At 42.2% G+C, this 16,259-nt stretch overlaps 1 protein-coding gene across 1 annotated transcript in view; it reads left to right on the forward strand.

Moving 5' to 3' along the window:
* LOC126258475 (T-box transcription factor mls-1-like) overlaps positions 1 to 14,565 on the forward strand; it is a 167,112-nt gene extending 152,547 nt beyond the window's left edge. The window contains exons 5-6 of the mRNA XM_049955648.1: positions 1,034 to 1,142; positions 14,492 to 14,565. Of these exons, the coding sequence (XP_049811605.1) occupies positions 1,034 to 1,142; positions 14,492 to 14,565 (183 nt within the window). The remainder of the gene's footprint in view (positions 1 to 1,033; positions 1,143 to 14,491) is intronic.
* Positions 14,566 to 16,259: the final 1,694 nt, after the last annotated feature.

Raw genomic sequence — 16,259 nt, forward strand, 5'->3', positions numbered from 1 at the left:
TGACAGTGCCCTTATGAAAAACTAGTGATCGTAGGGCAGTGAAACGTTATGGAAACATTGTAAGGACACGCGGAAGAGAAATAATGAATGAACCATTGAAAGTAACTGATTTTAATTTCGACATGAGTGGGTAACATTTTTTAATTGCGTACCATGTTTACTTTCCTAGTTACTTTGCTCAATGTTACGACCATCTCTATCCACGACAGCCTGGAACCGCACTAGACATACCATTTCACAATTGTTCACAACACTTTTCGAACGGTGGACCACGGTTGTTCAATTGTCGTGGCGAAACTCGCCCACTGCTTGAAGATTGCACGTTTCATATCAGCCATGGCAACAGTAACGTCTTCAAAATTTTGTGGCGCAGTTGGCTGTCGGCCTCTCCCAAGAGCAATTCACAGATCTTCAGTTAACTCGAAATTCCGAATCACGTTCTTCAACCCGTGGCGGAAAGAGGATCTTTACACATTCCTTTAACGTGTCTATAATCGCGAAAAGCACTATTGCTGTTGTTTTGATAAAACAGCTTTACGAGTAAAACCCTGCTCAATTTGTACAGACCATTTAACTGTCTGCAACTGTAATGCACACTGATGACTCTTTTTCATCCCTACGTCGCCGTACCAATAACGGCGCCTAGCGGCAAGTCATGACTAACATTACAACAGCGCAAATCCTGCAGCGGACAGCCTGATCATCAATCCTTTAAAGTTGGGTGCCATACGGTAAATAGTTTACGGTCTTCACTGGCTCAAGCAGTGAAAGTTTAATTATAACCACCGTATACTTTGTGTCTATCGTGTGCCCTAATGATGCTTACAAAAACTCATGCTTTTACGTATCTTATAAATCCACAAGCGCATGTTCTTGCATGCGTGTGTGTGTGTGTGTGTGTGTGTGTGTGTGTGTGTGTGTGTGTGTGTGTGTGTGAGAGAGAGAGAGAGAGAGAGAGAGAGAGAAAGGGAGATAAAGAGAGACCCGTCTGGCCTCAAATACTCATTTGGTTTATTTTATTACCTATTTTCAGAATGACGATTTGGCAGCTCTTAAAATTCGCAACAACCCATTTGCCAAGGCATTTAGAAACAAGCTCACAAGGCGACAGTCTAATGCGGATGTAACAGAGATATCTTCCGGTAAGTAAAACTGCAGTATTTAAAAAATCTTGTAGAGACTCACCTGTTACACAATCACGGAGGATATACGAAATTCACCCGTGCCATGTGTTGTTAAAGGGGCTGTAGTTGGAAGTAACTGTTGTATTGGGGAGTTTCTCCTCCGCTAATTGCTGCCCTTCACACCACATTGCCCAACAGTGCCGGCTGCGCCCGATCTTTCTGCTAGGATATTCTCCGAGGCTTATAGTACTATCTTTTCTCGGAAAGTGGTACTTTCCATCAACAGGCGGCTTTTACCAAAAAGCGAATTTTCAACACGAGGAAAAGTCTTGCTTAGACAATGTATAATCCTCCGCTTCCTTAAGAAGATTACTGATAGTCTCTCAGAGTTAATTTTCGGTTTGAGACCATCACTGTTCAAATTACTGGTGCTATTTTTCTGAGGGCAGACATTGCCTCATGCATCGTAACATGATGACCATCAAAACAGTTACATTAACCGTTATTGATTTGTCAATCAATATTGTTATTGTCACTGCTTAACCGAGGGATCCTAAAATTCACTATACTTATTGACTTTGTCTCTCGCAGTCGAATCAAAAGAAAAAAATACTGGTATTTGAGAAAACTGTAACACAAAAATGGATAAAAACGTGTTAGCTTTAGAGACTTTTCTGTGAGAATTCAGTATGGTAGAAAGCGCCATTGGTTGTATACTGAAAGCGCGGCATAGAATAAAGAGAGCTTCGATCTCTCTCCACGCAGTCTATATACGAAGTCACAAAACATTAACAGCAGCATTGGAGGACCGTGACGAACAGTTGCCCACACACCATACCCCACACACATCATATCCCAGACATGCCCAATATGGCATGCAGTGTTATCTGACGAGCTTACTAGATTGGAAGCTACCACAGAGCATGTAAAAAGCATGCCACCATCACTGAAGGATAGGTTCGAGTGTAACTCGTTCGAAAACGCTGAATTTTATCACTCAATATGCCAACGAAGGCATTTTCAAGTTCATTACACATTTGAAAGCGCTGAAATTTATCGTTCAGTACGCCAACGAAGGCATTCCCGAGTTCATTACAGTCAGGGACGTTTGTGGTATCTCTGAAACGGAAGCCGACACATGCATGCCACCAGTTCAGAGCTCGAAACAAATTGGTGTCGTATACAAATTATTTCTAATTACCTCATATATCTGATATATACTGAGATTTCACAGCGTTGGTATGACAAACAATAATATAATCAATGAAGGAAAGTTAGGTCAAAATTAATGTAATCACATATTTTTATACATTGGTAGGGGCAGCGTAGCGAATAACATACTAAACATCCTGACTGATGAGGTGTGCATGTGGGGGTGGGGATGGGCATTTAAAGATCACTTTTTTATATTTTTCTTGAATATCTCGAAAACCGCGCTTTCTAACGAAAATGTTTCCTAGTACAAAAGTGCAATACAATAAATTTCCAACAGAAAAGATCCCATTAAGTTTTCTCTATGACTAATAGTTCCTCCGTTGCAGGAAATGGAAAAACTGCAGATTACTAAAAACAATGTTTTAGTGGTATAAAATTAATGTATATTGTTAAATGAAGTGGGTTAAGAACAAATATTAAATGTTTGTACCGCACCTAAGTGCAGTAGAAACGTATTAAGGGATAAATTGTATCCTGGGGTTGTAACAGGGTGGAAAGGCAGGGATGGATGTAAGAAATGTGAAGGAGGTTAGGTCGCCAGATTGTGGTCTGCAAAATGAAGAGCAGGCAGGAAATTCTCCATTCACTCTACCGCACTACGTCACAAAAAGCAACTACAGCGTGGTTCACAAAGCTATACCGACCCTCCTACAGCTCGCCTTATAATCTCTGGCGACGCACTCTGCAGCTATACCCGGGGGTGCTTATTTTCCACAAAGTGCGTTAACACTATGTGGAATATCGATATGAAGTCCTTATAACAGTAACGCAAGAAACGCATGTGGACAGAATCTATACAAATCCCTACACACTGATGTATAATGCTTAAGAAAACGGATTCTTTGCCGTTATGTGCGGCAGCTGTAGTATTCTTCCAGGAAAGGCAGCTTCTTCTACCACGAGTGTTGCTCGTTTTCACTGAACTTGTATCTGTATAGTGGAGTTATTTCCCGTTTATTGAGTATTTACTTTCAGTTGTTAAATGAACTGTCGTATAATAAAGTTAAACAGGTGGAACTGTCATTTGTCTGCCACACTGAAGAGCTTGCACCAAGCGCAACATGTTGTGAAAATAGTAGTAGTAGTAGTAGTAGTAGCTTTATTCACCCGTAGATCTCTTTTTACAAGGATATAGGACATGTCAAAGTATCTACAAGTTTAGACCAATTTAAAATAAGCTAATTCAAATACACATACATTTACAGACTTCTAGTTAGAGACAATCGTTAGATTTACTACTGGTATACAATACTTTTTTTACAAATAACTTATTAAATAATGTAATGCCACGCTGTTCACTCATATCTCACTTTGTCACTGCACACACTATACACACATTGTTTCATAACACTTCACTCACTACACACACACACACACACACACACACTGGTGATCTCTGGGCCATTTTCTGCATCACAATTTTCCATTTGCTATCCTGAAAAACTGAGTCTGCATCCCTCCACAATGAGTGAGATGTTGAGCTCAGAAAGAGGAACAGGTGTTAGTATTGCGCAATGCATAACTTTGGGGTAAGTTTATCTAGAAAAGGAAAAAAGAAGGAAAAAATCATAGTGTGACGGTGTTGTTTGGAATGTTCGATGTTTTATAATCGTTATTATTATTTATTTGTATAACATTTTTTTACCAAATCCCTACTCTGTTTTATCTAAGTAATCTTTCAATGTATAAAATGTATTGCATATCAGGTACTTCTTAGCTGCCTTTTTAATTTTTTGCAATTTCTTTTATCTCTTTTGGTAATTTATTGTACAGTTTTATTCCTTGGTAGAAAATGCTGTTTTGAGTTTTATGTTTATTTTTTCTTGGCAATTGTAAGTTGATTCTAGCTCTTGCTCCATGGTCATGGACAGAACTGTTTGTGCAGTAATTACCGATGTTATTTTTGATGTGTACAACTGACTGGTAAATGTATCCACACGGAGCAGTTAAAATCCCCAGTGTTTTGAACAATCTTTACAGTGAGCTCGACTACCATTTTTGGTTATGATTCTTATGGCTCTTTTCTGGAGTTTGAAAATTGTGTTCATATTTTGTGCATTTGATTCCCAAGAAAGAATGCCATAGCTAAGAACTGAGTGTACATATGAATAGTATGTAACTAAAAGACACTGCATGTTACACACTGATGATAGGATTCTAATGACATAACATGCTGATGACATTTTGTTTGCAAGTACCTTTGTGTGTTCACAACACTTCAACTGAGAATCAATATTCATTCCTACAAATTTTGCATTTGTTACACAGTTATAGAGGTGCCATGTTTAACATTGTCATTTTCTCTCTTCCAACTGAAATTCATGACATGAGTTTTCTTTATGTTCAATTTCACTTTGTTTGTTGACCAATCGTAAACTTCCTTGAGAGCTTCATTTGCTTTCTCTGCAAGGAATTCTCTTGTTTTCTCAGTGACTATAATATTGCTGTCATCAGTGCTGTCATCACCACTGGGAAAGTTATTGATGTATATCAAGAATAGTATTGGTCTTAATATGCTACCTTGCGGAACCCCTATATTAATGTATTTTGGTCTGATAAGTGTTCTAGTAAATGTTTGGATCTATTTGAAGTATATGTTATCTCTACTCTTTGTACCCTATCTGCTAGGTGTGATCGAAACCAGTCATTAGCTACACCTCTTATTCCTAATGCATCTGATTCATTTAATAGAATCTTGTTGTCAACTGTATCAAAGGCCTTAAAAAGATCCAAAAATATGCATGTGTCAAGAGCATCAAGTACCACCTTTGTGAATACTACTATGGCTGACTCCATATTTTTGCCACTTCGGAAACCAAACTGTGATTCGCTGAAAAGATTGTATTTATTCCGGTAATTCATTAATTTGTCTTTCATAATTGCTTCTATTATTTTTGAGAATGGTGACAGCAGAGAAATGGGCCGGTAATTTTCTATGTCTTCTGCATTCAACAATTTCGATTTCATTGTCTCCACGATCAATGGCTGCAATACTTTTGGCAGCTTGAGGGTGTCAAACACATCACCCCAGCCTCAACATTCCTAACAACTGAAGAGGCCCAGATGCTTAAATTGGTTTCCTCTTAACAAAAGTAAGTCATGTAGGTATTATGGAACTTCATATATTTCAACGCAAGTCAGAGATTACTCTCTTAGTTTTAAATGTGATAGCCCTATTCCATCAGACATATTGACACCACCTTGCAAGATATCCTGTGGATGTGTGCTCAGTAGCTCCACTCAGTGCAGCCCATTCTACAAGTACCAGCAAATCCACAGTGGAAAAGATTTACGCAGTCTGCTAGCGACAATTCTGGCAATTCATTAATTCACTACCAGGCAACTGTACGATATGTTGTCAACGTCAGGCAGCAACAAGGTGCCAGCCTTCAATGTTCCAATTCCTTTCCCACCAACACTTCATAGTTCACTAACATCACACTTACAAATGAACCACTTTTCGTCATTGTTTGTAGAAATATATTTTACATAATATCCGACTTTTTTTTTTTTTTTTTTTTTTTGAGTCATCAGTCTTCTGACTGGTTTGGTGTGGCCCGCCACGAATTCTTTTCCTGTGCCAACCTCTTCAGCTCAGAGTAGCACTTGCAAACTACGTCCTCAATTATTTGGTGGATGCTTTCCAATCTCTGTCTTCCACTGCAGTTTTAACTCTCTGCAGCTCCCTCTAGTACCATGGAAGTCATTCCCTGATGTCTTAACAGATGTCCTAGGACGCTGTCCCTTCTTCTTGTCAATATTTCCCAAATATTCCGTTCCTCTCCGATTATGCGCAGAACCTCCTCATTAATTACTTTATCAGTCCACCTAATTTTCAACATTTGTCTGTAGCACCACATCTCAATGCTTCGCTTCTCTTCTCTACAGGTTTTCGCACACTCCATGTTTCACTACTGTACAATTTTGTGCTCCCAACGTACATTCTCAGAAATTTCCTCCTCAAATTAAGTGAATAAATGGATGTTTGATACTAGTAGACTTGTCTTGACCAGGAACGCCCTTTTTGCCCCTGCTAGTCTGCTTTTGACGTCCTCCTTCCTCCGTCCATCAATTCCTCAACTTCACCTACATCGCGACCATCAATCCTAACTTCAAATTTCTCACTGTTCTCATTTCTGCTACTTCTCATTACTTTCGTATCCTTTAGACTGTTAATTCCATTCAGCAGATCTTGTAATTCTTCTTCACTTTTACTGAGGATAGAAATGTCACCAGTATAGCTCCTCATTGACGTCCTTTCACCTTGAATTTTAATCCCATTCTTGAACCTTTCTTTTACTTCCATCTTTGCAAAAGACTACATCCCTTGTCTTGGATCCTCTTTAATCTGGGCTCTTCGTTCTTGATCTTCCACTCTTATTATTCCCGCTTGGCTTTTGTACGTGTTGTATATTACCCATCTCTCCCTATAGCTTCCCCCTACTTTTCTTAGAACATCGAAAACCTTCACCATAAGACACTGTCGAACGCTTTTCCCAATTTGACAAATACTATGAACGTGTCTTGATGTTTCTTTAGCCTTGCTTACTTTATCAACCACAATTTCAGAACTACCTCTGTAATTCCTTTACATGTCCTAAATCCAAATTGATCATGAGCAAACACATCCTCATTTTACAACTGCAAATAAGTACTCACTTAATAAACGGAAAATAACTTCACTATATAAACAAGAGCCCTGTAAAGTTATTATGTCCGCTTGCATAAGAGAAATGAAATTCTGGGGAGGTATAGACTGTCTGTGAACTGAAAAACGAGCAGCATGCATGTTGGGGAAAGTTGCCTTTCCTGGAAAAATACTACAGCTGCCGCACAGAATGGCAAAGAATCACTTCCCCTTTAGCAGATAATTGTATAGATTTCTCCATATGTTTTTCTTGCGATAGTATTATTAGCAACTCAAATCTGTGTTCAATGTAGTGTTAACACACTTTTTTTTTTTTAAGAATAGCCCCTCCCCCTCCCAGGATTGTCTGCGCCCTGCATCGCCAGTGGTTCATAAGGCAAGCTTGAAAGTGTTGGTATAGCTTTGTGAAACACCCTGTCGCTTGAAACTTCCTGACAGATCAAAACTGTGTGCCGACAAAGACTCGAGCTCGGGACCCTTGCCTTTCACGGACGTTTGGAAGGTAGGAGACGACGAGATGGCGGAAGTAAAGCTGTGAGGACGGGTCGGGAGTCGTGCTTGGGTAGCTCAGTTGGTAGAGCACTTGCCCGCTAAAGGTAAAGGTCGCGAGTTTGAGTCTCGGTCCGGCATACAGTTATGATATGCCAGGAAGTTTCATATCAGCGCACACTCCGGACAGAGTAAAAATTTCGTTCTGGACCCTACAGTTTGCTTTTTGTGACGTAGTGTAGAAGAGAGAGTGGGGAATTGCCTGTTCGCTCTTCATTTTGCAGACCTACGAAGGAGGAAAGTGCACAATCACAATCCGGCGACCTACATTTCCTCATACTTCCAATCTCCAACCCCACCTTTCCACTATTTTACACCCACAGAACACAATCCATCCCTTAATACACTCCTGGAAATTGAAATAAGAACACCGTGAATTCATTGTCCCAGGAAGGGGAAACTTTATTGACACATTCCTGGGGTCAGATACATCACATGATCACACTGACAGAACCACAGGCACATAGACACAGGCAACAGAGCATGCACAATGTCGGCACTAGTACAGTGTATATCCACCTTTCGCAGCAATGCAGGCTGCTATTCTCCCATGGAGACGATCGTAGAGATGCTGGATGTAGTCCTGTGGAACGGCTTGCCATGCCATTTCCACCTGGCGCCTCAGTTGGACCAGCGTTCGTGCTGGACGTGCAGACCGCGTGAGACAACGCTTCATCCAGTCCCAAACATGCTCAATGGGGGACAGATCCGGAGATCGTGCTGGCCAGGGTAGTTGACTTACACCTTCTAGAGCACGTTGGGTGGCACGGGATACATGCGGACGTGCATTGTCCTGTTGGAACAGCAACTTCCCTTGCCGGTCTAGGAATGGTAGAACGATGGGTTCGATGACGGTTTGGATGTACCGTGCACTATTCAGTGTCCCCTCGACGATCACCAGTGGTGTACGGCCAGTGTAGGAGATCGCTCCCCACACCATGATGCCGGGTGTTGGCCCTGTGTGCCTCGGTCGTATGCAGTCCTGATTGTGGCGCTCACCTGCACGGCGCCAAACACGCATACGACCATCATTGGCACCAAGGCAGAAGCGACTCTCATCGCTGAAGACGACACGTCTCCATTCGTCCCTCCATTCACGCCTGTCGCGACACCACTGGAGGCGGGCTGCACGATGTTGGGGCGTGAGCGGAAGACGGCCTAACGGTGTGCGGGACCGTAGCCCAGCTTCATGGAGACGGTTGCGAATGGTCCTCGCCGATACCCCAGGAGCAACAGTGTCCCTAATTTGCTGGGAAGTGGCGGTGCGGTCCCCTACGGCACTGCGTAGGATCCTACGGTCTTGGCGTGCATCCGTGCGTCGCTGCGGTCCGGTCCCAGGTCGACGGGCACGTGCACCTTCCGCCGACCACTGGCGACAACATCGATGTACTGTGGAGACCTCACGCCCCACGTGTTGAGCAATTCGGCGGTACGTCCACCCGGCCTCCCGCATGCCCACTATACGCCCTCGCTCAAAGTCCGTCAACTGCACATACGGTTCACGTCCACGCTGTCGCGGCATGCTACCAGTGTGAAAGACAGCGATGGAGCTCCGTATGCCACGGCAAACTGGCGGACACTGACGGCGGCGGTGCACAAATGCTGCGCAGCTAGCGCCATTCGACGGCCAACACCGCGGGTCCTGGTGTGTCCGCTGTGCCGTGCGTGTGATCATTGCTTGTACAGCCCTCTCGCAGTGTCCGGAGCAAGTATGGTGGGTCTGACACACCGGTGTCAATGTGTTCTTTTTTCCATTTCCAGGAGTGTAATTTTCTACTGCACTTAGATGTGGTACACACTTTTAATATTTGTTCTTAACCCACTTCATTTTACAGCAAACATCAATTTTATAGCATTAAAATACCATTTTTTATAATCTGCGATTAACGAATCCCCTGCAACACGGAAACTACTGATCATAGATAAAAATGAATAGGATCTTTTTTTGTAGAAAATTTAATGTGATGTTTGAAATACAAGGTTGATAGTAAAATTCTCTTTTAGTAATTTAATCAGTATCATTTTCGGTTCCCTGTGCCTGGACAGTTGTTTTCCTCACATTGTAAATAATTTTTAGCAATACTAAAGAGCATATTTTAATAGTGTAAACATATAGTTGGCCCACTCATTCCCATTACCTGTAATCGCAATAAAGACAAATACTTATGCCAAAGCTGCTTCTATACAAATGTGTTTGAAAATATCTTTCGTCTAAAGTGTAACACCACCAATGCATAACATGTTCCAGCTACCAAGAAGACATCCTCTGGAGCCATCAGTGTACCTGCAGTTGCATCGCCCTTGGTTGAAGCCATCGTGCGTCCTGTGCCAATGTTCCATTGGCCAGTTCACAGTGGACTGTCCTTAGAACATCTGCGTCAATGTTGTTCATATTACCAGCGTACATCTGGCTGCTGCAACATGCCGTCATTTCTCTATCCTAGGCTAAGCTACAAGATCTGCGGCTGCATTTGTGACCATAAACCGAAACATTTCGACCCATTTACAAAAGATGTTTTGCAGTAATACTATATAAAAATAAAGCACTAGTTGTAATAATTGTATTGTCACATTGTTAAACTTAAAGGGCGTTGCACAGCCACGATCCTGTTGCTTCGACAATCAATTATGCTTCGTCGAATAAGATCTGCGACGTTCTGTGTCGCCTCCTCAAACGTACGCCAGCAAAATTTCATGACACTTAAGCGGAAAGTGAACGCACATAAAGTCGTGACGCGCAGTTATAGTAAGCAGTAAAGGCAGTGACCCAAATCATCACGCTGTGGACGCATTTTTAAATATATACTTTGATGTAGCTATAACAGAAGTTATATATTACATGATTACAAAAGAAATAACTGGAATGTGACACAGTAAGGTGTTCTCAGTCTGACATCGGAACTGAGTCTCTTTACAGTGGCCAGAAAACTTGTGTGCATTTTCGCTAATTGTTTCGCGGATTGTAGAATCAACCACCAGTTGTACGAGGTTGTTTTTACCTTGTTTACCAGTAAAAAGACTCCCACAACTTTATGCTGATCCATTAATTAGTACCAGCGTCGTTCAGTGTGATGTATATCCCCCACCCATGAATTAATACCGTTTTATTCCCGTTTATTTCAGCCTCCTCATGCTTGCTCGTATCAAGATGGCATGCACGTCTATATCTGCTCTGTTGATGACGAACACTACCAGATCGTCGACATTCCCGCGACAATGTGGGCGTCGCCGATCTTAATGTCCCTAAACGTTGTTGTCAGATTTCTTTACATATGATCTAATTCAGTGGCAAAAGAAGCAAAAATAGGAGGGCACTTGACGATGGAAACGCTGAGATCGTAACGATTGTATCCGATTTGCAGAAAGTGTAGTTTGTTGTTTAGAGGATCTAATGGCTTAGTAAACATTAACTGATTTTCAGTGAAGTATTATCATCGACTTGCGGGCAACTATTTTGGCATTTCGAAAAGTATCCAAGATACTGGACATGAAGTGTAAAGTGGATTGGCGCCTGTGGTCTGAGGAAGGTTCACCTGATCGTCGCCTTGATTCCGGATGGCAGCGACGTACAGATTCGTGCAGCCTCTCCTAACGAGCTATCACTGATCGCACACGCAACCGCATCACAAATTAAATCCAATGCTGCGCCCAGAGTATCAGCTAGGACGAACATGAACTATTTGCTGGTGACTGGGCTACGAATGAAGGTACACTGTACATTTCTATTGCAGAGCTTATAGGTAGATATAGGGTAGTTTGTCTCACTACTGGGCAGCCTGGTCCGATTTGCAGTAACAACAACATCTCTTCATTCTTCGCGATAACAGGTTCCTGTATGGCGAAACACTAGCTCCAGAAATGACTGTCGATACCTAATGATAGTCTCTATGTGGGGTTGTATTCAAGGTTTCTTTTTATATCTGTTCGCGTTTCGTGTACATACCATACAGGAAGCACCATATTACATAAATAGTGCATATGATGACTAAAACAGATTTGTGTAAGTTGATATAGATCACAAAGTAGCTGATAACAGATCACATTAGTACATAATGGTAATAAAATAAGTCCAGTTAATTTTGATGATTGAGGCAAAAATAGGTAAAGAACAGTAAAAGTATAAACTCACTAGACAAAATATTAAAACTGTACAACTAGTCGCTTTCTAGCGCACTTGATGTTTTAGAACTGGTACCAGGTGGTAATGTGACCCTCCACCAGTAATGAAGTCATGACAGTGAAGAGGTGTGTATGTGTCAGTCACTCGTATGGAGTCAGAGTTGAAAGGTACATGGGAACGTAACAGAATAACAGAGAGAAGCTATCGTGTTTGATAGTGTCCATGATCACACACTGACTGAAGCTGTCCAATTTATTGGTGTATTAAAGCTAACTGTGTACAAGGAGCGGTGTACCACGCGCGGCCATTTAACACATGCGTGTAAGAATAGCCGTCGTAAAAAGATCGTAATCGTCGTAGACAGGATTCAATTTCTGCACAGTGTTCTGGGAAAGGTAAGTTCCTCGACAACGAGCGTTGCTCGCTTTTCAGTTTACAGAGAGACTGTACTTCCCCAGCATTTCGGTCCAGTTCTCTTATGTAAGTAGACAAAATACCTTCTCTGAGCTCGTGTTTGTATAGTGCAGTTCGAAAATGGTTCAAATGGCTCTGAGCACTATGGGACTTAACATCTAAGGTCTTCAGTCCCCTAGAACTTAGAACTATTTAAACCTAATTAACCTAAGGACATCACACACATCCATGCCCGAGGCAGGATTCGAACCTGCGACCGTAGCGGTCGCGAGGTTCCAGACTGAAGCGCCTAGAACCGCTCGACCACACCGGCCGGCCTATAGTGCAGTTATTTCCAGGTTATTAAGTAAGTTTATTTGCAGTTCTTAAGTGAGCTTTTATGTAAAATACATTCCCATAAATAGTGACCTATTCAGTGTTGGTGGGAAGGGGATTGTATTATTAAATGTGGCATCTTGCTGCTGCCTTACCATTGACAGCATATTGTAAAGCCGTGTATCTGCGTTGTAGCCACCTGGTGGTGAATTAATGAGTGACCAGGAAGCTGCTACAATACTTTCCCCATTAATTGTGTTACTGTCAGACTGTATAAACCTCTTCCATTCAGGAATTGCTGGCACTTGTGGAGTGGACTACACTGAGTGAAACCACTTACTACACGTCCAAAGTATATCGTGCTAGGTGGTTGTCAATATTTATGATCGAGTAGAACTGATCATGTTTAAATTTAGAACAGTAATCTGCTACAACGCATTGCTTGACTTGTGTTGAAATATCTGAAGTTTCGTAACACCTAGGTGACCTGCTTCTGATACAGAGGGAGCCAGTTTAAGGCTTGGTCCTCCTCAGATACTGGGAGAGCAGGGGTTTATGCTGCATTTGATAATTCAAGTATCCCAGCTATTGATACTGGAGACAGTGAAATCGACATTGTCGAATTAATATTGTCGCTTCGGGAAAGCTCTTCAGTGTGATAGACAATTGAACTGGGCAGGTAATGCTGCGGGGGAAAGACCATCTGTAAACTTAGAAGCGAGCAACACTCTGGTGTGTGTGTGTTTGTGGGTGGGTGGATGGGGGGGGGGGGGGGGAATGCGGGGGGAGAGATGCCGTTCGCGGAAGAACGCTGCGGCTGACGTACAGGATGACTAAAAGTCAGGTTTCCTCTGGCACTGTAGAACAGTGTGCAGAGACTTGCGTAGTTTATGTCTATATGCGTTACTTGCGTTAGTCCTGATAGTAATTCATATCTGTATTCCGTGTAGTGTCGAACGCACTTTGTGGAACATAAACACCCTGCGCACGCCCACGTGCTGCATCACCGGTGATTCATAAGCTGACCTGCTCTTTGTGACGTAGTGCTGTAGAGAGAACGAGAAATTGCCTGCTCGCTCTCAGTTTAGAAGACCTATGAAGGGGGGAAGTGCATGACCACAATTCGACGACCTACTTTCTCTCACGCTTCTAATCCTCACTCCCAGCTTTCCATCCTGTTACACCCACCAGATCACAGTTTTTCCACAAATACGGTTCTAAAGCACTTAGATGTTGTACAAACAATATCTGTTCTTAGTTTTTAGTGATCTGTGAGTTTCTCATCCCCTGCAACGTAGAGGCTATTAGTCGCAGAGAAAAAATTAACAGAACCTTTCTTGTGGGAAACTAATGTAGGTTGATTTAGTACGAGGAGGGGGGACGTTTTCGCTACATTCTGGGGTTTTAGAGATATTCAAGAAATACCGAAAGATAATAAAGGTCTGACATAAAGTCAGGTAGGAGGCTAGCGTATATTCTAGTAAATATGCGTAGATCTCTAGTTAATCTGGCTAGGTCGCGTAAAAAGTGATAAAGAAGGTGAAGAATGACTTTATTTATCACAAGTTATGCAAGGCGCGTTTCGGAACTATTTCCGTCTTCAGAAATCCAAGTGCAAAGGTAGCACAAGGACAAGAGCGTTTATAGTTGTGCACGTAACATAGCCTGTCATGCCATGTTACGTACACAACAAGGTAACGTTCTTGTCTTTGAGCTACATTTGCACTTGGCCTTCTGAAAATGGAAGTAATTCCGAAACGCGTCATGCATACTTTGTGGTCAATAAAGTCATTCATCATCTTATGTATGTCTTTTTATGGGATCCAGCCAGTTATATCTACATATATTTAAGAAACTAAAAAGAAAAATTAACTTTACTCGTCTCTCCCCTTTCCCACGCTCACACCCCTACGGTCAGAACTTTTAGTATGTTGTTCATGACACTCCCACTAGCACGGTACAACAATTTGCGGCTACGCGCATTTTTCCCCTAATTTTCTTTCATTGACTGGACTATTTAACACACAGTACATATGATTATTTTAGCTCTACAATGCCACAGCATTTCAACGCTGAACATTTCACCTGTTTATTTCCCCTTTTTAGGAACTATAGTGGAGCCAGCAGCTCAAAAAAGACATTTGCAAGCTTCAGTTAAATCATTTTTCAAAGTAAAGTAGTAAAGTTGGAAGCAGTCTGATGTAGTCAGTTCAGAAGACAGGTATGATTGTGTTAACGTTGCTCCATTTCCTACTCCATCTGTGAAAAAATACATTTCTTCATTTTGACAGAAGTAAGTGAAGCGATGCTAATCGGTTTGAAGAATAAAGCAATATACTAGTAAGAGTGGAGATAAAGAAAGCATTTAAAGTGGACCGTCGAATAACAAGCAGTTTATAGATACTAAATGCTCAGGATTAACGGAGCGATTTACATCAATATCAGAAGTGTCGCAATTTTTCTGCCACAATGCTTTCATTTCGATTCACTTGAGTCAGAATTTTCTGTACATGTAACTTTCGCTCTAAATCTAAACGTTGAAACAGCCCGATCGGATGAGCTGAAACACGTGATAAGTAACTGTGCGTTGCGTCCGTTGCAAGGAGAGTCACGTCCACATTATGTTGTGAGCCCTTGGGGTGAACAAGTTGGCCACTTATCTCGACGAGCAGTGTAGCAACTTTTTCCGATCGGACGCCATGTCGGCGATAGTGATCCAGAGAAGAAACTATTAAACAGAAATATATACCAGAGAACTACATTTGTAGGCCAAAATACTTCGTTTAAACACTGATGTTGTGAAAACTTATTACTCTCCATACAAGCTATGTAACAAGAAAAATATAAATGACTTTTTTCACATCAGACGACTCAAAAACAAAAATGTTTTCACTAGAACATAAGGGGACAAGTTTCCTCTCTCAGTGACATTGACAACAATAGTGGTTTATATTACAACTAGGCTGACCACCAGGCCAACGTCCTTACCACAGTGGTTAACACCGGTTCCCGTCAGATCGCCGAAGTTAAGCGCTGTCGGGCTGGGCTAGCACTTCGATGGGTGACCATCTGGTCTGCCGAGCGCTGTTGCCAAGCGGGGTGCACTCAGCCCTTGTGAGGCAAACTGAGGAGCTACTTGACTGAGAAGTAGCGGCTCCGGTTTGGGAAACTGACATACGGCCGGGAGAGCGGAGTGCTGACCACATGCCCCTCCATTTCCGCATCCAGTGACACCTGTGGGCTGAGGATGACACGGCGGCCGGTCGGAACCTTAAAGCCTTCATGGCCTGCGCGGGAGGAATTTTTAGTTTAGGCTGACCACCTGTCAGCAGGCAGCAGCGCTGTTCAGGGCAAAAAAGGCAACTTTTCTCTTACTAGCCACATCACCATATGTTCCGCTACCGTTCTTACTGTTAATTGGTGACCTACAAAAATTAGTAAGTTACATTGATTAATAATAGTAATTGCAATATGAGACACGATCATAAACGTTTACTGAATGTTTTGAAAGTCATTTTTCTTTTACTCATTGCATTGTATTACAACAACCATAATTTAATTTCACATTACAAGGGTCGTTCAATAACTAATGCAACACATTTTTTTTCTGAAAGCAGATCGCTTTTAATCAGGATCCCAACTACCACATTGTTCCCCACTCTTTTGGCTACAGCACCTATTTTTCAACATAATCTCCGTTCAATGCGCCGGCCTTACGATACCTTACTAGTAGGCACTGTATGTCCGCATGGTGGTAACTCTACTGGTCGATGTCGGAGCCAACATCTTGCTGCATCAGTAACGTCCCCATCATCCACTTACTTCTTCCCGCGGAGTGCATCCTTCATTGCCGGCCGTGGTGACCGAGCGGTTC

This window comes from Schistocerca nitens, chromosome 1 (genome assembly GCF_023898315.1).
Source record: "Schistocerca nitens isolate TAMUIC-IGC-003100 chromosome 1, iqSchNite1.1, whole genome shotgun sequence".
NCBI lineage: Eukaryota > Metazoa > Arthropoda > Insecta > Orthoptera > Acrididae > Schistocerca > Schistocerca nitens.